The sequence below is a fragment of the Clytia hemisphaerica genome, unplaced genomic scaffold (assembly GCF_902728285.1).
Source record: "Clytia hemisphaerica strain Z4C2 unplaced genomic scaffold, Clytia hemisphaerica genome assembly, whole genome shotgun sequence".
NCBI classification, from domain to species: domain Eukaryota; kingdom Metazoa; phylum Cnidaria; class Hydrozoa; order Leptothecata; family Clytiidae; genus Clytia; species Clytia hemisphaerica.
The window spans coordinates 1,089,021-1,111,839 of NW_027103836.1; the positions used below are offsets into that span (position 1 = coordinate 1,089,021).

Genomic DNA, 22,819 nt, shown 5'->3' on the forward strand with positions numbered 1-22,819 from the left:
CGGTGCTTCATTTGTTTTTTTACTTGTTCCGTTCGAACTAAAAATGTTCAATGTTTGATTACTGGGATTTAAGATTACTGTCTGAAAAGAATACACGTTTTTTTTTAAGAAACATGCTTTTAAGAAACATGAGGCTCAGAATGCCTAAAAACTAAGAAACATCCAAGAAACATGCTGAGGCTGAGAATGAGAAAATAACATATCAGTTTTTTTAAGAACCTTCCCATCAGAGGAATGTAAAGAGATGGAAAAACAGCTTCTTGAAAACAATGGAAAAACGGCTCGTCATATACCAGGTCTCTTGCCCTTAAGGGAGTTTATGTCGAGTAAATAGGTTTCTTTTGTTGTCGCTATAAAAAATCTGCATAATTAGCGTGTTGTGACAAAATTCTTTTGTTTCAAGACTGATTATGCGCAAACTTTTAGGGCTTATATTTTGGGTACACCTCTCCTATACGAAAAGGTACCTATATCTTCTTGCTCAGAATTTCCTAGCGATTCTACCAATATAACCGCATCATGACCGCACCATAATATGGAAAGCTAGAGCTCGAGAAAATTATAACTTTATCTTGATTTTACTCGACTTCTGACAGTTTTACAAGAACCAATTTAATATCATTGCGTTTGAATTTCTTTTGCTATACATTGGTAAAAATATTGCTCCTTATTCTTAAAAATTGAACTAGTAATCGGCAAAAAAGGAAAAACAAATTTTCATTTTTATCGTCAAATCATGTAGAAACCGTCCGATTTGTATGGCGAGCCGTCTTTTCTGGACTTTCATTTAATGACCTAATCAACGTTTTTACAATAGAATTTTCAATAGAAGTGATCGCTGAACTTTGAGAAATCAGAAAAGCTGTTTTTCCATCTCTTTACATTCCTCTGTTCCCATCAAGGCTGATTATGTCAAAAAGTTTAGAAACATGTAAGAAACATTTAAGGCTCAAAAATCCGATTTCTTAAGAAACATCGAGGCTGCTTGGTAAAACTAGTTTCTTACAAAAAAAACGTGTATAACGATGGATGATTCGGCATTAGATAATTGGGATAATGTGAATTTAGTTTTTTTCTCAATATTTTGTACTCTATTTTGTAAATACAAAACATCCTTGAATTAATATTTCCTCTTTTATTCTTTATTGGATATATTATTTTTCTATTGTATAAGTATTTAGGTTTGGTATAGCAGGGGGCCAAGCCTGGGGTCCCGTGACATCTATTTTACGATCTAGCCATTTTTAGTCCATTCCAAAGAACAGTATATTATAAGATATTTTTGACGGAGGACGCGGATTAGGCCCGGAAAAACTTTTTATGACCATAATAGTGACACCATAGGCAAAACTGCAAGGGAAAATGAGGGGTAGGAAAATAGCTGATTTTCAAAATTCGAAATAAACGAAAATGATTGGCACCATCTGAAAGAGCAAGAAATTCTGAGCAAAAAATTGTATTACAGCAACTTTCTGACTCAAACACAAAAAGAAATACAGCCGCTTGAAGTTAAAAAAAATTCCGACGTCAGTACGATCAAGACAAGATTTGACGTCAAATCACAGTTGAGCTGACAGTTAGTTGGTCTTAAAGCGGCTGTATTTCTTTGTGTGTTTTAGTCAGAGAGTTGTTGTAATATATTTTTTTACTCAAAATTCCATGCTCTTTCAGATGGTACCAACAATTTCGTTTATTTTGACTTTTGAAAATCAGCTATTTTCCTACCCCTCATTTTCCCTTGCATTTTGGCTATGGCGTCACTATTTTGGTCATAAAAAGTTTTCCCGGCCCTAATTCACGTCTTCACTCTCAAAAAGATCTTACAATATACTGTTCTTTTGAATAGACTAAAAATTGCTAGGGCATAAAAAGATGTCACGGGACCCCAGGCTTGCCCCCCCTACTAGTATTAGGATTCTTACGATCCATTCAAAGAAATTGTTCATCATGGTCATACACTCGTAACACTGATCAGACGAAACCCTATGAATATTCTTTTCCAAAATGTTTATCTTCATCGGAAAAAAAACGAGAGGAACAATGAACACAATGATCATCTAGTAGGGGGAAATTTGTAAAATCGCTCGATTTTTTTAGTCAAAGCACTTGTTATACATTTTTGGAAAGCTAAGGGGTAGGGGATTCAAAATAACTTGGGTGCCAATTTTGTTTCGGACACTTTGGTGTGATTTTCGGACAAATACGACGGTCTCGGGCAAAAATCATAGGTTGAAAAATTAATGAAAATTTCAGCTTGAGAAAACGGAGACCTGTTGTATATTTTTGGAAAGCTCTCAAAAAATTAAGATTAGTGATATATTGCGAGTATAGGTGATTTCTTTACCTAACTCGAGATATTAATCCTTAAAAACAGTGTTTTTCAGTGTTTTTCAGCCAGAAACAGCTGTTTTGTCCAGTTTTTGCGCTTTCGGAAGCTCAATATCTCGAGTTAGGTACTGAAATAACCTATACTCGCAATATATCACTAATCTTAATTTTTTGAGAGCTTTCCAAAAATATACAACAGGTCTCCGTTTTCTCAAGCTGAAATTTTCATTAATTTTTCAACCTATGATTTTTGCCCGAGACCGTCGTATTTGTCCGAAAATCACACCAAAGTGTCCGAAACAAAATTGGCACCCAAGTTATTTTGATTCCCCTACCCCTTAGCTTTCCAAAAATGTATAACAAGTGCTTTGACTAAAAAAATCGAGCGACCTCAAAAAAACGAACAAATTTCCCCCTACTAATCCCATTGATTTAAAAACACAAGCATAGATTTTACCACCCCCCGCCCAATGATAAGTAATTTCTTCCCTATGACTTAGAAATTTTTAGAGAAAAGATCGCTTTGGGTCAGTGAGACAGGGGTGATGATCTTTGATGAATTTTCTCTGTTTAAGAAAAAGATTATGTAGCTACTATTATTATACTAGTACCTCATCAACCATTTTTTGAAAGTCGAGGGTTGGATTTTGTTTTTCATCTTCACCCTTAAAGGTTTTATTTTTACATAAGTATTCTCATTTCATATCAGACACATATTTCAAATCAGGACAGTGTCTGTCAATTCAATTGTTATATTATGCTGATATAAGCAAAAAATGTTTTTCTTCCATTTTTCTGAACAATCTTGCTCCACATGTTTGTGAATTAAAAGTGATGAGCAAGCAAACGCCCGAGCAAACGATATCACTCTTATTAAAAAAACAAAACCTTTAACTGACTCTCAAAAAATAGAAATATACTTGGAATTACTGAAAGCTTTTTTTTCGTACGTAAAATTTCCGTAATGAAAACTGTTGTAAGTTTTTAAGTAATTTTTGTTTTTGTATACTGAGGTTTTTTCAAAACATTTCAAAATTCAGAAAGAAAAATCTGATCAAAATTAAAGTAATATATCATATCTTTGTTAACTCTTCCACTCTCGGATATCTTTTCCACGACAGCCTCAGCTTTTAAAATAGACACAAAGTAGACATACTGACTTTTTTGTTGAGAGCTTTTTCAAAAATAGAGGCTGGAAGTGATAATCTCCCTCCCATTCCTCTGATAGAAGTGATTTGATTTGTGTAGAAAAAATTTATTGAAATTCTAAACTCTCCCTCGTTCTTTCTCTCCCTCGTTCTTTCTCTCCCTCTTGATTTGAACTGTTTTGACTTCTAACTGTATAGAAAACATGCAATTCAAACATGAGATGATATAACTCTACGATACGACTGAAAGCTTTTTTCAGTGTGTTCTGATTTTATCATCATGTGTCGAACCCAGCCTCCTTGTAATGAATAAGCAAAAAGGACAAATAATATCTATTTGCGGGTGAAAATCTTTTATTTTAATTCACAGTCTTTAAAAAGCTCAAAATAAATAAATCAAGAGTACCTAAAAACGAGATCATCAACAAAGGGGACTGGAAACTGAAAGAGCTATTTGAATTATGTACCGTCGTGTACGCGGCAAATAGACCGAAAGCCGTAAGTAGACTAGGTTTGTACGCAGACTATCTTCCCGCCATTATGGATAGAATGAAAAACATCTTTTCATCAAAAATATCGAACACACTTCACGTTCAAAACATTCGATCTGGAAGTGGGGAGCAAAAAATGAGGATATAAAGCTTTTAAAGATTTGTGTTTCATTTTCAGTCTTGCATGGCTACTTTGTAGCTTTTGTTTAGCTCCTGATATGTTACCAAGTCTTTCACTCTAATTTCCTAAGGAAATTATGAGTAACTTTAGAAATAATGGGCAAGTCATTGTTGTTTCCGATGAAAGCCCAGTTTCATCAAAGAAGGGCACAACAACCACTACCACAGCTGCAACAAACAACAATACCAAAAAGAAAGATGTAGATAATGAACAAGAAAACAATGACTCTATGTACGATTACAAAATAACTGCCCATGAGATACTACGTTCGTCAACTGGGGAATATGAAGTTCTTGAATTTCTTGGACGTGGAACATTTGGACAAGTTGTTAAGTGTTGGAAGAGACATACAAATGAATTGGTTGCTGTCAAAATTTCAAAGGATCATCCTTCATATAAAAAACAAGCAGAGATTGAAGTTAAAATTTTGAGTTTGCTGATGCAAGAAGATTCAGAGGAATTCAATTTTGTTCGAGCTATAGAATGTTTTTCTCACCACAATCACACTTGTGTTGTCTTTGAAATGCTCCAACAAAACTTGTATGATTTCCTAAGAAGTTCAAAATTCAAGCCTTTGAGTTTAAAATATGTGAGACCAATTTTATACCAAGTTGCAACAACCCTTTTAAAGTTGAAGCAGATGAATCTTATTCATTCTGACTTGAAGCCTGAGAATATTATGTTAGTTGAACAAGAGCGACAGCCATTCCGAGTAAAAGTTGTTGATTTTGGTAGTGCAACTCACACATCTAAGGCTGTCACATCAAGCTATCTTCAAAGCCGTTATTATCGGTAAGATTTTATTATCATAAATTTTCTTTTTGAAAGGGCCATTCCAGGAAATTTGTGTTCCCCCCTCGGACGAAATACATTTTTTATTTTTTTAGTTTCGCAAAAGACGTTGCTGTTTTTATTTTGATTGTCTTGTAAATTTTGAATTTTTGTTTAAAACTTTTTCCCTTAGAAATTCTGTATCGTCCGCCCCTCTGTTACAGACAAATTTTGGAATGGTCCAAAGGGAACTAATTTTTGCAGAATAGACCTTTTTTCAAAGAGGCCACCCTGTTGAATAATTATGTAGTCCAGCAGAAAAACAATGATAAAACCATGCATAATTATTACAATATGCATGATACAGTAATTATGGATGGCTCTATCATTGTTTTTATGGCTGGACTATTTAATTATTCAACAGGACGTCCTCTTTGAAAAAAGGTCTATTCTTTTGGTGCAAGAGATTGAAAAAGGACCTAACTTTTTGCAGAGCTTTTTTATGCCATTGGAAGCCACTTTTGTCAAAATTCTTTTTTTTTTCCTTAGGGTTAATTTAGGAAATTTAAGCAAAATTTATTTTGTGGGAAACTTAGTTTTTTTTGTTGCATACAGTACAGGGGAAAAATCCTGGGAAAGTGACAAGAATATAAGTGCGGTAATTGGAATCTTATGCAAAAGGATAGTACTTAAGTAGTGGTTTCGGTTAAAATTTGAATTTCTGTAAGGACTAGTTTTTGCAATAAATGGCCAAAATTTACAGAAATCATGAAAATTAATCCCAGCTTAATATGTAAAGCAAATTTGCAGATTCAAAGTATGATATTTTTAAGCTAATCCTGATTGTGTTAAAGAAGCCTAAAGACGTAATGTATAAATTTTGTGAAAAAACCTTGAAAACTTTTTGAAATTGTGACTTTCAAAGTAAATGTTTGTGGAGTACTTTTTGAGAAATTCAAGATTTCAAATTTTGTGATTTCACAAACCCTTTTTATTTCAATTTATTTAAAAAGGCAAGAAATTGAATTTGCTACACGCTTTTTTTTATAAGAAATATGTAAATCTATTTCATCATGAATATTCTTATTTTTTTGGTCCAAATCATCATATAATGTTAACATATTCTTAAGGTAAATTTTTGGATTTTACAAGTCATAGTCTCAAAACATTGAAAAGTAATGTAAAAACTGAAGACTTATGCATGAAAAAACAAAAGAATAAATGCAATATATTTTTAAATAGTACAAATTAAATGAAATAGAAAATTACAAATACAGAAATATATAAGTTCATAAAAAAAGAATTAAAAATTTTCATGATGACAATATTCTTACAATATTCTTAATTTTTGGCCATTTTCATCATGGACATTTTGATAAAGTTTATTCTTATTAAAAAAAAGCGTGTAACAGTGATTTCTAAAATCTACCTTCGAATACGATTCTTTTGACAATACTGTAAATGATCATGCAAAAGGCTCCCAATGTTTTATCCTAAACTTACGGCATTTGGGACATGCAATAAGTTACAACAAGAAGTGACAAAGTAATGTAACTTTATTTCTGGGGTTTGAATGCTAAAATTAAAATATCACTCTACTTCAGATTCAACAAGACATTAGCGAAAACAATGCCTGAGACAAAAAAAATGTGACAGACCTAGCTAAAAGTAACAAACCATATTGATTAACATGAAATGATGCTTAAAGCATTATACTTGACTTGTTCAATGATTTTTAGTCTGAATTTGGTCACGTTCTCACAAAAATATTCAAATGAAAAGTGATAAATTTTGGGAATTATCTTTTATTAGAAAAGCATGACAATGAAACTTTTCAATATTTCTTCAGTGCACCAGAGATTATCCTTGGGCTACCATTTGATGAATCAATTGACATGTGGTCTTTGGGTTGTGTTGCTGCTGAGTTGTTCCTTGGATGGCCTCTCTACCCTGGTCCAAGTGAATATGATCAGGTAATCGGTCTTTGGATGTTGTAACATCCTGTGAATTTGATTAAGAACTTTAAAAACAAGATACTTGAAGAAAAGTGAAAGCCTTGATTTCTCAGGCTTCAAAGGAACATTTGATTTTATAAATTCTTTCAGATTCTTTATCACTAGCATAGAAAAAGACTTAAAAATACCAACCCAAAATTTTGTTTCTTTTCTAGATTTCATACATTATCCAGACAGAAGGAATGCCATCACAATCATTGCTGCATATGGCAGCTGCAAGTAAAAGGAACCGATATTTCAAGAGAAGCGTCAACGCATTTGGTCATGAAGAGTGGAACTTGAAGGTAGCTTTTTTAAATATCTCCAATAGTTAGCCTCCTGAGAGCTGTCCTGAATTCTAGGAAAATAAAGGAGATTAAGTATTTCGAAATAAACATGTTTTGGTTATTCTTCTTCTTGTAAACCTGATATATCTAGTATTCACTTATGTTTCTAGGTAATACATGTTATTTGATTTTGATGTTTTCCATTAATTTCAGTCTGCACAGGAATATGAACAGGAATCAGGACGACCTCGTAAAGATGAAGGAAGTCGAAGATACATCTTCAATAGACTTGATGATATTGCTGAGGTATGAAATTATATTATTTGTCTTCTATTGATTGTCCCGCTTCGCTTTTTTTTCGTCTCTTTGATCTATAGAATTGATCTCCTTTTTACTGATTTCTTGAATTTCTTTTTCACATAACTTTACTATTTTAGCGAAACTTTCCAACAAATTTGACTGGGACTGATTTGATGGCAGAAAGAGTTGACAGGTAACATATTATCATGTCTTGATAAAAATGTTTGCAGGACGCAAATAACCTGTTGTTTTATGTTATGAATAGGTATTTATAATAATAGTTCTTTTTGGACCTACCCCGGTGGGGTTGGGGTGGAGGTCCTATAAATTAACCTCTGTCCGTTCGTTCGTTCGTTAGTTACCAACTTTTCTCGAGATTGGCACATTAGTTTTTTTGGCACAAAGATGCATAACTATAAACCCTCGAATGCGACGATGATTTTTTTGCATGAAAGTAGGTAAAAGATGGCTCAAGCATATTTTTATTAAAAAAGAATTTTTCAGCTCAAAAAACGCATCTTTATTTAAAAGAATCACTATTAATAAGCATACATCAATGTTCTTAGCCAAATTACTCAATTTTTTGATGAGATAGATATTTTTTTTGCTCACGAAGTCTTGAATATGAAAGAATATTTCAAGAGCATGAAATTTTGGTTTCTAAACGTTTTTTTTATAAGAAACAAACGACTAATTTTAATAGATCGTCACTATTTGTGTTCTAAATGATTGTTTAACGGTCATTTCATGCTCACGTAGATATCAATTATATATGTGTTAAATGCATAACTAGGTAGGTCCATAAAAGTATCACTTGTTAACTTCATTTTTTTAGACAAGTGTTCATCGAGTTATTGAAAAGGATGTTGGATCTAGACGGATACACGAGGATCAAACCAGCTGATGTTTTGGGTCACCCTTTCTTCACTTTCACTCACCTTTCACAATTCTATTACTCAAGAAAGTAAGCAATTTAGCGTTACCAGTTTTGGCCTAGAATGTTTGATTCGCCGAATCTTTGTTTTTTTTTATATGAAATGTATCGCTCGTTAAATGACGGTATTTCAAAGTAGGAATTTCTTTTTTATCATTGAACATTTTGTCCATTAAAATTCTTGTTTCAATATATTTGATTGTTTTTGACGACCACTGTTATCCTGATGGTCAATTAGAAAGTTCGATTGTAGACCAAAATATGTGACAACTGACTCCTTGTAAGGGAGCTCTCTCTTTCTAAATTACTCGAATAACATTGTTTAACCTTGTTTACAAGCCCTTTAAGTCAAATTTTGTTCATTTTTCGTCCAGGTAGGTCCAATAAATCACCAATAATTTCTTTTCTCAGTGTTCAATCATCTATTCACGTCATGGACACCATTGCATATTATAAAGCGCAAGCCCTTTCTCAACGGAACGCTACTACCATGGCAACGGCTAATTGTCGTGTTCAAGCCAGCTCTAGGAATGGTCACACCTCCTATTCCACTGTTCCCATGCCCAATAACAAGAATAATGTATATCAGGTGCGAACTTATTTAGTTTTGAAACCTACCGTCGACCCACTTAAGGTTGCACTTCCTGAACTAAGATTCCTCTGACTTTTTCAGAAACGTGTCCACTCTTTTTTAGGGTTATCCCAAATTAGTGCAAGGTTGCATCCAGGGGTGCAGAAAAATCAACTCCGTCCGGCTGAAAAACTGGATAGTTTTTTTATGCTCATTTTTCATCTATCCGGCTTTTTGGTCTTTTCCTGTCGAAGAGAAGCCAGCAAAATCTTCGGTCTAGGGGTGTTTCGACGAAAGCCCGAGTTCTTCTTGAAGATTTTTCAAGATTTTTATCTTGTAGTATCTGGGTATACTGTATTTTATCAAACATCAAGTGCCATACTCCTTTCATCCATTTGTGTCTCTAATTTTCATGGTATATCTAACGGTGGCCATTTCTTTATTCATTTATAGGGGCAGTCTTCAAAATATTTTGTGTAAGTAAATTCAACCTTATTTTTCGTAAAATGCTGTTTGATAGCATTGTTATTTGCTCGTTAAGACTGAAATTTTCTCTCGATATGATAAAACTCAACTACTAATCGGATTAAAAAGTTTTCCATTAAACGAATTACAGGATATTGTTAGTTTTTGTTAACGACATACTTGATATTCTAATAATAGAACACTGACATATTGACTTTTTGAAACGTGATAAGCCGTTACTGAACTAAATATAGCTCAAAGTTGTTGTTGACTGCCATTTTTAGATTGGAAGACATTTTCTTTTTAAGGAATTTATCTAAAAATAGATTTTCCCTTTCACCTCTTATAATTTGGAAAAGTAATTTAAAATTCTCAATTCACCAAATTGTCATTCCTCAAAGTTAAGAAAATATCTCTCCAAGACACACTGAGATGCCGATTTTTGGAATGCGAAAAGAGGCTTGTAAAATTTCCTCTACAATTCATTTCTACGACGATTTTGCATATCAATTTAATAGTCAGTTTCATATAGTAAAAAGCCACTCAAAAATGGTTTGATATCAGATTTCACCCCTATTCAATCGTTTACTAAATCGCTTTAATCGATTCAGATGAGAAGGAGTTTTTATAGGATACTTTAATCTGCTTTAATAATTGGTCATTTGAAGTAATAAAAATGACGCGTTCTTTAGAAAAAGTAACAAAGTTGTTTTATTACTGGTTAACGACCAATCAAATCAAATAAGAGCTTGTAAAAGCTCCATCTCATCCCAATCGATTATTCAACTCCGACTTTTCAGGCAACAGGCTCCGCCACCTTCATCCATTCCAATGCCACCACTAGCATGGCAGAACGTCCCCGATGATGTCGGCTACGTTTCTGAAGAACGTTCTCCTATGTACCGTAGCCCCTGTATGGACCCGTGGAACAAACAAGTTCCAAAACCGAAAGACGCCTTCGATCAAAACCGATACTGGAACCCAATTCCTTTCCCGAAATGGCAATTCCACTTGAACACTTCATCCAGCCCGAACGAATATCGAGGAAATCCTGGGAAAGATCCCTTGATTCCGTCCGGTAAAAGTGGAGTTATTTTCATTGACGATAGTCCGGTTGGATCTTGTAGCGTGATCAGTATATCAAGTTCCAGTGATGGCGAAAACGATTTGGAACAAAGTGATGTAAAAGACGTTAGTATGCTCGATTTGAAAAATAATCACTCTTTCACTGCGAACACACCAAGTCCTTTGACGCAAGATTTGGAATCCAAGAAATTTGTACCGTGCGAAGAGGCGCACAATAACGACCCTGCTCATTGCTTTACGTCATCACGCCCGAAACGAAGCCGTATCATTCCGCTTATGCATGATCCACCGGGTGTTCCGGTCGAACCTAATCATGTTTTCACTGTTCCGGCTCCTTTGCAAAATCTCGGACACCCGCTGCAAGCACCGTTTAAAAACTCCAGCAACGCCCGAATTCCACCACCGGCAGATGTTTATTCAGCAGGGCGAGAACACCGACATAATAGTCCAACATCAAACGTACCACATACGAATACGGTACATCACCCTTCTCAAAGGTTCCATCATAACTATTATTCGCAGGGCGCTGCTATCCCACCCCCGCCCAACCGAAGACCTTTTGAGGAGATGCAACAATCGCGATTTTTCGACCAACAACACAATAGCATGAAAAGACATAACAGTTCGTGTTGTTTTAATCCTATGATGACGTCAGAACAAACAAATGGATGTGGGCGTTGTTTTCCAGGTGCCCCTTCTTTCGAGGGCGTTCCACCCCACTTACGCACGGGTACTGACTATATTCCGTTTTCTGCGCCCCAGCCTCAGGTCGCACTACCGATTGGGCACGCACAACAGGCACCGGCTAGTCACCATAATGTAAGCGCTTCCTCCGCAGCATGTAATGTAACGAATTATTCATCTTTCACTTATTTCAGCAAGTAATATTTCTTCCTTCACTCGTTTCTTTTCGTTCTGCTCCTTTTACCTGTGGATTAAATCATTTCAAAAATTTTACTTAATTGATTATATACCTGATTTTACGATTTTATTGTTTTTATAAATATTTTTATTTTTTTGTTATGCCCTTCGAAATCAGATCTTCAATTTCAATTTCTTATCTATGGGCTGGAAAACCTAATCACTGACAAATCTTATTTTGCTTAAAGCTCTTCTTTTCCGCTTCGCACTCCTCTTCATTCTGTTTTCTCCTTATTTATATCCATTTATATTTTAAGATGAAAACATTATTTTATCAGTTTCATATTTATTTTAAGTAAGTAATGCTTTACTATAAACTTTAAGTATAGCAAGAACTTTTTTTACAAAGGTTCAATTTTAAAGAGTCAGGTCTGTCAACCATAGCATGAGCTACTTTAGACTGACATATTATCGACCAACATAAATATTGTGCACTTGAAATACCAACAAAATAAATGTCTTTTTTGACAGTGGCCTGTTATCGTTTATCACCGCAACCTTTTAATACACAAACAAAGCAGAGAGAGGGAGAGGGAGTATTTTAAGATAAGTTTATTGTGAGAGTGTGTGAGGTATTTAAAGATTTACCATGAAGTATTATTCTGATAAGTAAGGAGAAAATTGTAAAATCATCCTTTATTATTTTTGTACGGACCAAAAAAATGCCAAAACAAAACCATGATAAACAAAGAAAATTAAATGTCTCTTCACTTCATTGTTGTCTTCGCAATATTATTAAAGTCCTTTTGATTACCAAGGCAGCCCCAATTAAGTTTCGACCCGAAAGATGAGACAAATATTTTATCTTCCGTAGGCAAGCAAAAGTGTTTCCTTAGAATTTGCTCCTCATTTAGAAAAACGGGATTGAATCAAAGATTTATTATACACTGGATAAATGACTCATAAAACGGTGGAGAGCGACCATTGTATTTTCTTTGTTTCAGAAAACAATTGATGTTCTAGCTATGTCCGCAAAGGACAACTGTCATGGCGGCTAAAATGTATCTGATTTTGAAAAATGTTTATTAATCTCATTTAAAAAAAGTTCTCTAGCGTTTTTCTTTTCATACCTTTGCAGGGAAAAAACTTTGAAAGTAAGGCTAGAATACCAAGCCGGAAACATTTGTGAAATCTAATGTGAGAAAAACATCATTAGTCAAGAAAAATCAAACAAAATGCTTATAGTAGCACGAGATATTCAATTGGGAATATCATTCCAAAACTGTTACCACAAGAGCTAAAAGTAACAAATGTTAGACTTGAGCTTCTTGGTGTCACTGTGGTATGAAAATATTTTGGAGGCACGTGGTGGCAAGGTGTTTTTTTTGTGGTTAAAGTTTTAAAATTTCCGGTGTCAACATTAAATTTCTTATATACGACACATCTTTTTTACCTTTCTCACAACTTGAAACGTCATGCTCATAACGACTTATAATTGGCAATTAAATAGAAGAATCTGACTCTCACGGGAAAGTTTTAAGTCTCTTTTGGGAATTGGATGAGTGATTTTTTATATAAAACGCAATTAAAATGTATCGAAAAATCATTTAATGAGGGACGGAGAGTGAACAATAATATCATTACTGCGGACATAGCTAGAACATGAGAAAGCAGCAAAAATTCGGCAAAAATCAGGTACTTGTATATCCAGTGTATAATAAATCCTTGATTGAATCAAGCACTTTCTTTGTCTCGAATTTCACCAAAGCTGTGCAACTTATAAACATATGTAGGAAATCAGTGGTTTTCAAATCCTGCATTGGTAATGCTTGTTAGTCTAGTCACTCTGTTAAATATCTCTGCTCATATTTAAATCCTAAACAGCATCTTTGTATACTTCACAAACCAGAACTCAGAAGAATATACAAGTACAATTTTCCAATTTACTTCTTCAGAGCCCACTTATGCTAAGCCCCAATTGGTCTTTCATCCGTCACTGCCACTATTGCGATGTGTGCTTGTTGAAAAGCTAATTGTGATAGACACTTTTTTAAACATACACCCCTGTCTCAGTGACCCAGTGAGGTTTTCAAATCCACCGGGGTGACAATGAAAAAAATTCATCTTGGTGGGTGAGAAATTTTGATTCGAATTTCACCGGGTTGGAAAAAATATTTCATTTTAAAGCATTGGCGAGTCATGTTTTCACTAATACGCATTTTTTTTCTCGAATTTGACCGGCTTGCTCTCAATGCAATTTTGGACGGCCAAGACAATGAATTTCCAAGTTTCGGCTGGGGTAGAAAATAACAATTAATTTTGACCAGATTCACTCATTATCCCACCAGTTAGAATTAGGCCATTTTTGGCCCTACCCCGGAGGTCCTTTAATTCAACCTTCGTTCGTTCGTTTGTTCGTCGTCTGTTACCAGGCTTTTCTTAGGATTGACCCTTTAGTTTTTTCTGAAAACGACAGTTCCGAAAACGTGAAAAGTAAAAATCGGATTTCTTATTTGGGGAAATTCCCTTTTATCATTTTTAGGGAAAAGGAGCATTTCTCCCGATTGCCTTGGTATATTTTTTTCTGATTTTTTGCACAATGATGTAAAATTGTAATCTGATGGAGCTTGATTTTGGGGAAAAAATTATTTTCTGGACAAATTTGGGCCAAAAAGTGCCTAAAAGTTTTTGGGACTTTGTGTAAATTGCTTCATTAGTTATTTCTGATATTTTTTGCATAAAGGTTCTTTAAAAAGTGGCTGAATCAGTTTCGGAAAATTGTTTTCAGCCGTAGAAATTGGATATTCTTATTTGGGGAAATTCCCTTTTTCATTTTTAGGGAAATTAGCATTTTCGTTCAAACATTTTCATTTTCACTCAGCATGTTTCTCAGCATGGGAAATTTATAGAATCGCTCGACTTTTTAAGTCAAAGCAGTTTTGAAAAGCTAAGGGGTAGGGGAATCAAAATAACATAGGTGCCATTTTTTTTTCGGACACTTTGGTGTGTTTTTCAGACAAATATGACGGTCTTAGGCAAAAATCTAATGAAAATTTTAGCTTGAGAAAAAAGAGACCTGTTGTATATTTTTGGAAAACTCTCAAAAAATTAAGATTAGAGATATATTGCCAGTATAGGTGATTTCTGGAGCTTCAAAAAGTGCAAAAAGTGGACAAAATAGCTGTTCCTTGCTGAAAAACATTCGAGCTGTGATACTCACGGTAGCAGATTTCACTTTTGGCCACTGATACAGGGGGTGTTTTCAGCGGGAGAGCAATCATTACAACTCATTATGAAATTTTAGCGGGAAATTAACTTGTGGCAGGTGGCCAAGATTTTTCTTTCGTCATAAGTGACAAGGAACCTAAAATAAAAGTGTTACTTTCAAATCCCAAACCCAATTTTTCGACTATGGTAAGAGCACTTGAGCGATGGGATGCAAATCTGGACGAATATTCGCTAGAAATTAGTGCATATTATCAGTACAAGTTTTTTAAACGGAATTAGTACTAGTAATCGCACATGATGTACAATTGACGATTAATCACTAGTAATAGTCCGATGAGGATCAAATCTTAATTTTATCCTTGTTACGAGGTGGTAAAAATCACCTTGGTAGTACAAGTAAGAACTTGTATATTTTTAGGATGAGTCATCGAGGAAAGAAGAAAATAAGTCTATTTAGTTATACAAAATAAATATTCATTCTTCGTCATTCACCTAACAAATGCACATTTTTCAGAGCGTCTAGTTCAGAATTTTTGTGTAATAAAAAGTAGCCTTGAATTTGAGCTACACTTATATCGTCTTTCATTTTTGAAGCATTTTCACTAAAACGAACGGCCGCATCGTGTGAACATTCAGGATAAAAACGTCTAAACATTAGGTATAACTGATGTGGGGTAGCATGTCCAATCTCCTTTTTTACGTCGATTCGCCCGGGGCGTATGAGGGCCGGATCAAGGCGGTCAATGTGATTGGTTGTCATGAAAACGAGGCGTTCTTCAGTCGATGCGACGCCATCCAAACAATTCAACAAACCGCTAAACGTCACCTAAAAGATTTATCAAAAAGAATTTGATAGAGGGTGTCCCGAAAAAAAATATCGAGTTCGAACATGATTCTGAGTAGAAGGCTGTTGCGTGTGTTTAACAAAATATAAGAAAATATATACCAACACAATAATTGTTTTTACAACAGTCATTACGATTAATAAGAATTAACTTTCTTTACAATTTTCATGACGTTAAAGTTATTGAGAATTGTTTTTTGTAAAAGTTATTCATAAAAAATGTCTCGTGACAATTAATATGACACAGAGAGAAACTTTGAGAAACATTGCAAATTTAGTGAAACACACACAAGAACTTTCTTTCTATAGAAGTGATACGACTCGATACTTTTTTTCGGGACACCCTGTATAGGGAATTGAAAGAACCAGATTGCCGACTTAACTTCCAAACCACAAAGGGATTTACTTTGAAAGCAAAGAAGCGAAATTGCAGATTCTCATTGCAGCGTTGACAATCGGTGGTATTTGAAACTTTAAAAGATAACCTTTTGAACTTCATTTGGTTTTATAGATTACGTAAAAACTTAAGCCTTATCATCAAATTAAAGGCGGGACAAGCTTTGTATACTAACGAAACCAGAAAAATCTTGTCGTGCTCTTAAAACACTCTTTGCAAAGAATAAGATTTAAAACTTACATGGTTAGGATAGTATCCTCTTTCACCGCCATCTTTATTCCCATCCACGATGTCTCGCCTACTGAACGCAGCATCGATGTCTTCTAATAAAATGATACTCTGTTGTGGAGCAACACTCATCAAATGATTCAATCGGTCATCACTCAGCGTGCGATCACCCAAATTCATGACGCATATGTTATATTGTAATTCTCCTGCTAACGCCATTCTGAAATAAAGACAAGAGACTTTTATGAACATTACGAAATGTGTTACAGATCTTTCCAAAGGTGGGCCCCTGCATCGTTAATAAAGCGTTTCAATTCTGTACTGCTCCGTGTAGTGACAGAAAATAGTTTGTTTGAACGACTAAAAGACAGTCATCAAGAATTTACTGTTCATCTATTGATAGTCCCTTGAGATGAACAAAAATCGTTTCCAGGGGGCAGGGATGACGATCATTGTTTTCATTCGTCCAGCTCTTTTGACTGAGAAGGCCTACTATGTGAAGTTTTCTAAACCACAGAAAATGTATAACGTACATGAAGCTACTTTTTCCACAGCCTGGTGGTCCGTGCAAAAGATAACCTCGACGGTAAGGAATTCCTATCAAGAGAGAAAAAAATGGAAGATTAGACCTTTTTTCAAGTTATTACAGATTTCTAATAATAATCTCGTGACCACCAAGTCAACCTGTATAGTACTTTCTTCTTTACCGTTCAAACCATATTATAACAAAGCTACAAAACAGGGATTTTTCCGACAGTTATACAGACCCTTAATATACAGTGGTAGAAAATTGAGCCGAATTCAGTTTGTAAAACCTTACTCAATTTGTGCCAGTACAAACTAGTCGAGTAGCTTTTAAAACCAAAATATCTCCTAACCTCTTCTGGTATACCAAGCTTGATTTTTAATAAAATCCATAATATCAGCTACAATTTCTTCAGAAATATTCTCATCCAAAATCACAGAATCTAAAGGTCTTTTTTGTCTTGGAAAACCAAACTGTCTCCATTCAGCTCCCATGGGAATATACATTAATGTTTTTCCTGTCTGTTTAGATATTGCAAGTTCTTTAGATTCATTTAGAATGTCTGTAAAAATAGCTTTCGATCTTCCGATTGATGTGAAGGTTATTGTTTCCCAAGGAATTCCAGTAGCTAAGTCTCTCATTCCATTATCTCTCTGTCTCTCAACTCTGAACCAATGATTTTTATAACCAATAAAGTGGGCACCAGGGCTAGGATTATAATTAAAGTGAGTGGTGATTTTTCCTGAATCGTGCTGATGAAAAAGTGTCGAAACACTGAGATGCTGCATGTGGTTTTTCTTATTCTGTGTCATCCATTGCATAACCCAATCAAAACTTTTGTCTTTGTTGGAAACTTCCAATGTTATCATGCAATGACGTCTGAACAAAACAAATCCAGCCTGTGCACCTTTCCGGAGGACCGCAAGACCACTTCCAACACCAACCAGACCAAAACCAGCAGAAAAGTAAGGATTGTCTGTCAAAGAAGTTAAAATATCTGAAAATCCCATTTCTTTACTTTCCTAAAAGATATAAAGAAATTATCACATTGTAAAACGAAAATGCATAAAGTGCATTTAAACAATAGAGAGATCTCAGCGTTATGTCCAAGTTTCTACTGATCTCAATGCACAATGTAAACCAGAGCTTTATTGAGTTATCTCTCAAAGTGCTTATACCTGATGTAACATGCCATGGCTTTCTTAACTGAAAAGTATGTGAATATTTGAAATAATACTCAACAACACTGCATAACATACTTTCTTAGGCGAAAAATGAATGAATGAATGTTCTTGAAGTAACTTTTAAAATCTCTATGGACTTGATAAAGACAAACAATTGAAACGTCCCATACACGACTGTGTTTTATAAATGGTCAACAATACAAGCTAAAGCTAAGTCGTTTGTCAAAGAATTGTTTTATCCTTTGTTATGTGCAAAAAGACAATGCGTGAATGCATGAGATTTGGAAAAAAATTTCCATGGTTGCGTGAATCCAAGGTCCAATGGGCTCTTGTTAAGTTTGAAATAAAAAATTACTTATCATTGTTTAACTTCTTATAAGATCTGTGCTTAGCAAATTCTACTTGTTCAAAAATCATGGTTTTTTAAGATTTTCCTTCAGAAAACAGAATATTCCTGTGAAGGAGAAATAAATTCTAAATCACAAAATTGTATAAATTGTATACACAGCTCGAAAGTTACAAATCTATTACGAATCTGCACAAAAAATATTACAAATTTGTGCATCTATTACCAATATGCGCATACTTTAGGCGGACAAACTTTCGCGAGCAGAAACTTTCGAAAGGATGAAAAATCACGAAATTTACAACATTTACTTTCACGAATTTGGCGGAAAAATATTTTTCACGAGCATAAACTTTCGCAAATCAAGATGTAAAAGTGGGAATTTTCACATGAAAAAATGGGCTTAGAGGGACAAATACTTCTTTATTAATTGGCTTGGAAATTTTGTCCTTTGACTTATTAGTCTTTTAGCAGGCTAAAAGTGCAATAAATGTTACATTTTATTCAAAGTTTGAAGTTTTATAGATTTTCTATTTTGTCGTGAATTTTTTGCAAACATAAACTTTTGCGAACGGCCCTTCCTAAACTTTTTAAAGACATGTACTTTTGTGAAAAGGGCTATAATTTGCGAAAGTTTCTGCTCGCGAAAGTTTTTACGCCTAAACTAAAGTACACTCAAAGTTTCACGCAACTTTTCGTTCGGATCTTCAGTCAAAAATTTCATACCAAAAATTTGTTTCAGGTTCACAAAAATATACCGTCAACTGGGGACTATCTGACAAAACATGGGACGGCAATTTGGCCACCATTTCACCACCATTTCACCGAACCTCCAAAGTCATTTGATTTGAGTTAATGATCGGCGTATTAAAAAATACACGATTTCTCTTTCGCACCGAGTAGGCTTTTAAATCGAAACGTGGAAAAAATCCGTAGTGAAACACGCAAAAATGTCTGGAACGAAGAAGACCAAATTAGTGGCAAAACGATGGAGCGTTTGACATCACTCACGCGGCAAGTTACACACTTTTTATTTATTAATCCCATCGGGCGATAGGCGGTTAGGCGATGGGACGGCGGGTGTTCTCTAATTCTCCAATCAGCGTCCGGAAACGAAATGAAAACAAAAAAGTTAAAAAGGGTACGCTTATCAGTGAAAGTTATCGTGACATGTTACAGTATGACAGAAAGTATGATTGATAAACTTGGTGGAGTTATCAAAACAAATTCGTTGTCAAAAAGATTTAACAGTAAGTGAAAATACAGGCAAGATATCAACAGTCCCATGTTTCGACCAATCGTCCCAAGTTAGAGCAGTTGACGGTACTGTGCACTGTAAAGTCTTCGTCAAAATAATTGGCGTCATTTCAGTCTTTGGTGTCGCGGAGTTGTAAATTTATTTACATGCCAACATTTCGAAATCAGTTCATTCTCGGGTTGGTTAAATGTGGCAATTTCTAATTTTTCACTAAGGCAGAGTGAACATTTCATACCATTTGGCCTATTTGTTAGATTTAATCAAATAACATGGCATGGACCAGGGGTTTAGGTACCCCCTAAGAAAATAGGTACCCCCTGAATTTTAAGTACCCCCAAACAACAGACGTTAGTAGGTACCCCCTGTGATTGGTACCCCCTGTGACTTGAGTATATGTCAAGAAATGAAAAAATTGTATATTTTTATAATTAAAAAGAATAATGATAGTTAGATAAAAGCAAGATATAAAATATAGTTCCCCAGCCCCAGACCTTACTGTATAAAAGATAGGTACCCCCAGAGATCATAGGTACCCCCTGAAATTAAAAAAAAATCCAGCCCCCAGCCTTTTTCAGGAAGATTTTGGTTGTAGCCCCCCCCCTGTGGGCTTAATGGTATTAAATGTCGCAGCCAGAACAGGAAAGAGATTGCTTTTATAGCCATACAGTATAAACTTAAACTCGTATATCAAGATTACGGGATTTCGAGTACGGGCCAATTTTACTTTCATTTTGAGTGGTTTCATTTTCGAAACTAAACATAGAATAATTTTCCAAATCCCCCAATTCGATTAATGCAATGAAAAATGAAACTTTTCTATGTTTCACTTTTTGCACATATTCTTCAAAATGAAAATATTTAAAAATTTAAGTTCTTCTTTTATTCAATGATTTTTTATGGCACTTTGTTGACAATCTAACTCTCGCATCCAATTCCTACTTTCTTCAGTAAATTGAAGATGAGAAAAAACCTAAGCCACGGATAAGGGATTGAAACAAATACATGAAGGGTGGGATTTTACAGTCTTTTCGTCTTTCCATCCGTCATCTTGAATTGTATGCAAAAATAGAGGAATGAAAAAGCCGTGGTTGGATTTAGTTGGAAAATATGCAAAACATATGCAAGTTTACACAAAGATTAAAAAGACAATCAAATCATCTTATATAAAGAAATATTATAATCATTAGACACAAATCTAAAAATAGAATTTCAAAACCAATAAAACAAATCAGAAACTAATTGACATGAGCTGATTCTACAGCAATCCCACAAAAATTAACGCGAATTATCGATCTGTTACAGACATAGTGTCCTCCCCCCCCCTTTATAAAGGGGGGGGGCCAATTTTCTAAAATTTTGAATGGGTGAGGGGGGGGGGAAATGAAAGTTTGAATAGTAAAGGGGGGAAAACATCGATAGTTGGCAAATTTGGTGGGGGAAATCACTTCAATTTTATCTCAGCAACCAAGGTCAGTCCACATGATGTGATTAGATCATGATTTAAAAATTAACCAATTTTCGTTCCATTTTGTCTAGTATTCCTTTTGCAGCAAAATTTTACGTTTGTGTCAGGTTGAGATTTGAGAAATTTATACGGATATATGGGGGGTAAATGATATTTTCACAATTTTCTGGGGGGAAAGCAAAAAGGGTAAAATATTTTTAAAATATGCATGATACAGTAATTATGCATGGCTGTATCATTGTTTTTATGCTAGAGTACATTAATTATTCAACATGGCTGCCTCTTTAAAAAGGTATATGGCCGTCCCATGTTGCATAAGATAGTCCCAAGTTGGAGCAGTTGACGATATTCAATTCCTTGCCTTTACACTTTAAGCACACGCTAAGAACTCCTTAATTTCCAACTAGAAGTTATCTTGCGATCGCGGTGCATGCCTTTGTGGATCCGGGCTCGAGGCTATTTCTTTACATTCCAGATTGGATTCCAGGATTGTGCGATTGCTTGAGGAATTTCAAAAATTGAGGTTTTTGGTGGGAAAATGAAAAAAAAGGTTCCAATTTTAGCTACCAACCGACCGACCCATTTTTTATAGCTTCTAGGACACGAACAAAAAAAATTAATTGCTGGGCCTGGCCTATTTATCAAAAAGTGGCAAAAAGGTCTATGTACATGTACACATGTGTTGTGTCAACTTGTCAGCATTGTATTGTTGTAAAGGAAAAGATAAAAGAGGTAAGACTAGCCTAGTGCTAGTTTCTAATCCTGATATAGTATAAATTAATAGGAGTTTTAAGTTTAGATAGACTCTGTCTTATAGTATAGTCCAGATGCCAGAAGCTGGAGCTCAACTTTTTCTTGCCTTTACTAATTATGATGAGGGAAAAAGTAGAACCATCATTTAAATCAAAAAGCGAAGATAGTAAGTATACGGTAGATTTTCTGACTAGCAGCGCGGTTCCTACGGCATGGTATGACTTTTTTTTCGTGCATAACCTCTTTTACAAAATTGATTTTCCAGACAAACTTTCCTTGCTTTGGAAACCCAAACAGACACAAATATGACCTAGCTCGAATATTCCAAAACAAGCTCCAAAAACTTTCAACACTATCTACTAAAAAATATTCCAGTCATGTGTGTACAAGGTCTCAAAAGAAGGTTGTCTACTGCTCATTCCGACATCGAGTTATAACCTGACTAAAATTCGAGCCGTTACTAGCAACCCTGCGGGGCCCAAGGCGCCGAGTATGCACCCGGCACAGTGACAAGCCGTTACTAGCAACCCTGACCCTACCTAACTGTTAGTTAATCAATTCCAAACAACAAAACCCCCGGAAAATTTAAAATGTCGGAATGAGCAATAGACAACCTTCTTTTGAGACCTTGTAATTATCCTTTTCCTGTGTTTGTATACCCATGTGTTTGAGCAGTCGGGTTCAACTCAAACTAACATATCGGGAAGGTTTTACTTTACTACAGTCAAACACGACTGTGCAGTCTGCAAAGTCAGCACTTTTCTATTTTTGCCACCGCAGTGGTAGCGAGCGCAAGAAAAGTGGAATCGCAAAAAATTAATTGATTAAACAATTTGGGAATTTGGGAATGAATGTGTTGCTTTTCATAGGCGTTTCCCTGTGTCTTTCATAAGCACTAACATAAGCCGAAATAAGGGAGGGACTGCGAATGAGTTTGTGTATTTGGGTCTGAAATGAGATTATAATTTATTTGTTGCAATCTTTTCATATATTATCAATCATGATTTCAAAGCGTATACATATGTCACTAAATTTAATACCTTTCAGGGAAATTGTTAGTTTACTATTTTCTGCGATTTTGGCGGATCATTTGATTATGCATTCTTCTATTAGCTTAATAATAGCAAACAAACTTCGCGGCCTTTGCCGAAGCAACGATGTAAAAACTTGCCT

The 22,819-nt window shown here is 34.9% G+C and overlaps 2 protein-coding genes across 2 annotated transcripts; one reads left to right on the forward strand and one right to left on the reverse strand.

Annotated features, from left to right (window-relative positions):
* Window positions 1-4,054: 4,054 nt before the first annotated feature.
* LOC136807146 (homeodomain-interacting protein kinase 1-like) lies at window positions 4,055-12,170 on the forward strand. The gene is made up of 9 exons (XM_067063722.1): window positions 4,055-4,940; window positions 6,769-6,892; window positions 7,090-7,218; window positions 7,414-7,506; window positions 7,638-7,693; window positions 8,336-8,464; window positions 8,846-9,023; window positions 9,459-9,481; window positions 10,271-12,170. Exons 1-9 carry the CDS (start codon window positions 4,225-4,227, stop codon window positions 11,439-11,441), a joined length of 2,619 nt encoding a protein of 872 aa, XP_066919823.1. The 5' UTR covers window positions 4,055-4,224; the 3' UTR covers window positions 11,442-12,170.
* A 2,927-nt stretch (window positions 12,171-15,097) lies between these two features.
* LOC136807147 (mitochondrial chaperone BCS1-like) lies at window positions 15,098-17,662 on the reverse strand. Its single transcript, XM_067063723.1, has 4 exons — window positions 16,993-17,662; window positions 16,648-16,711; window positions 16,127-16,334; window positions 15,098-15,471 (listed from the first exon to the last, which is right to left on the reverse strand). The coding sequence occupies exons 1-4, from the start codon at window positions 17,648-17,650 to the stop codon at window positions 15,130-15,132; spliced, it is 1,272 nt and encodes a 423-aa protein (XP_066919824.1). The 5' UTR covers window positions 17,651-17,662; the 3' UTR covers window positions 15,098-15,129.
* Window positions 17,663-22,819: the final 5,157 nt, after the last annotated feature.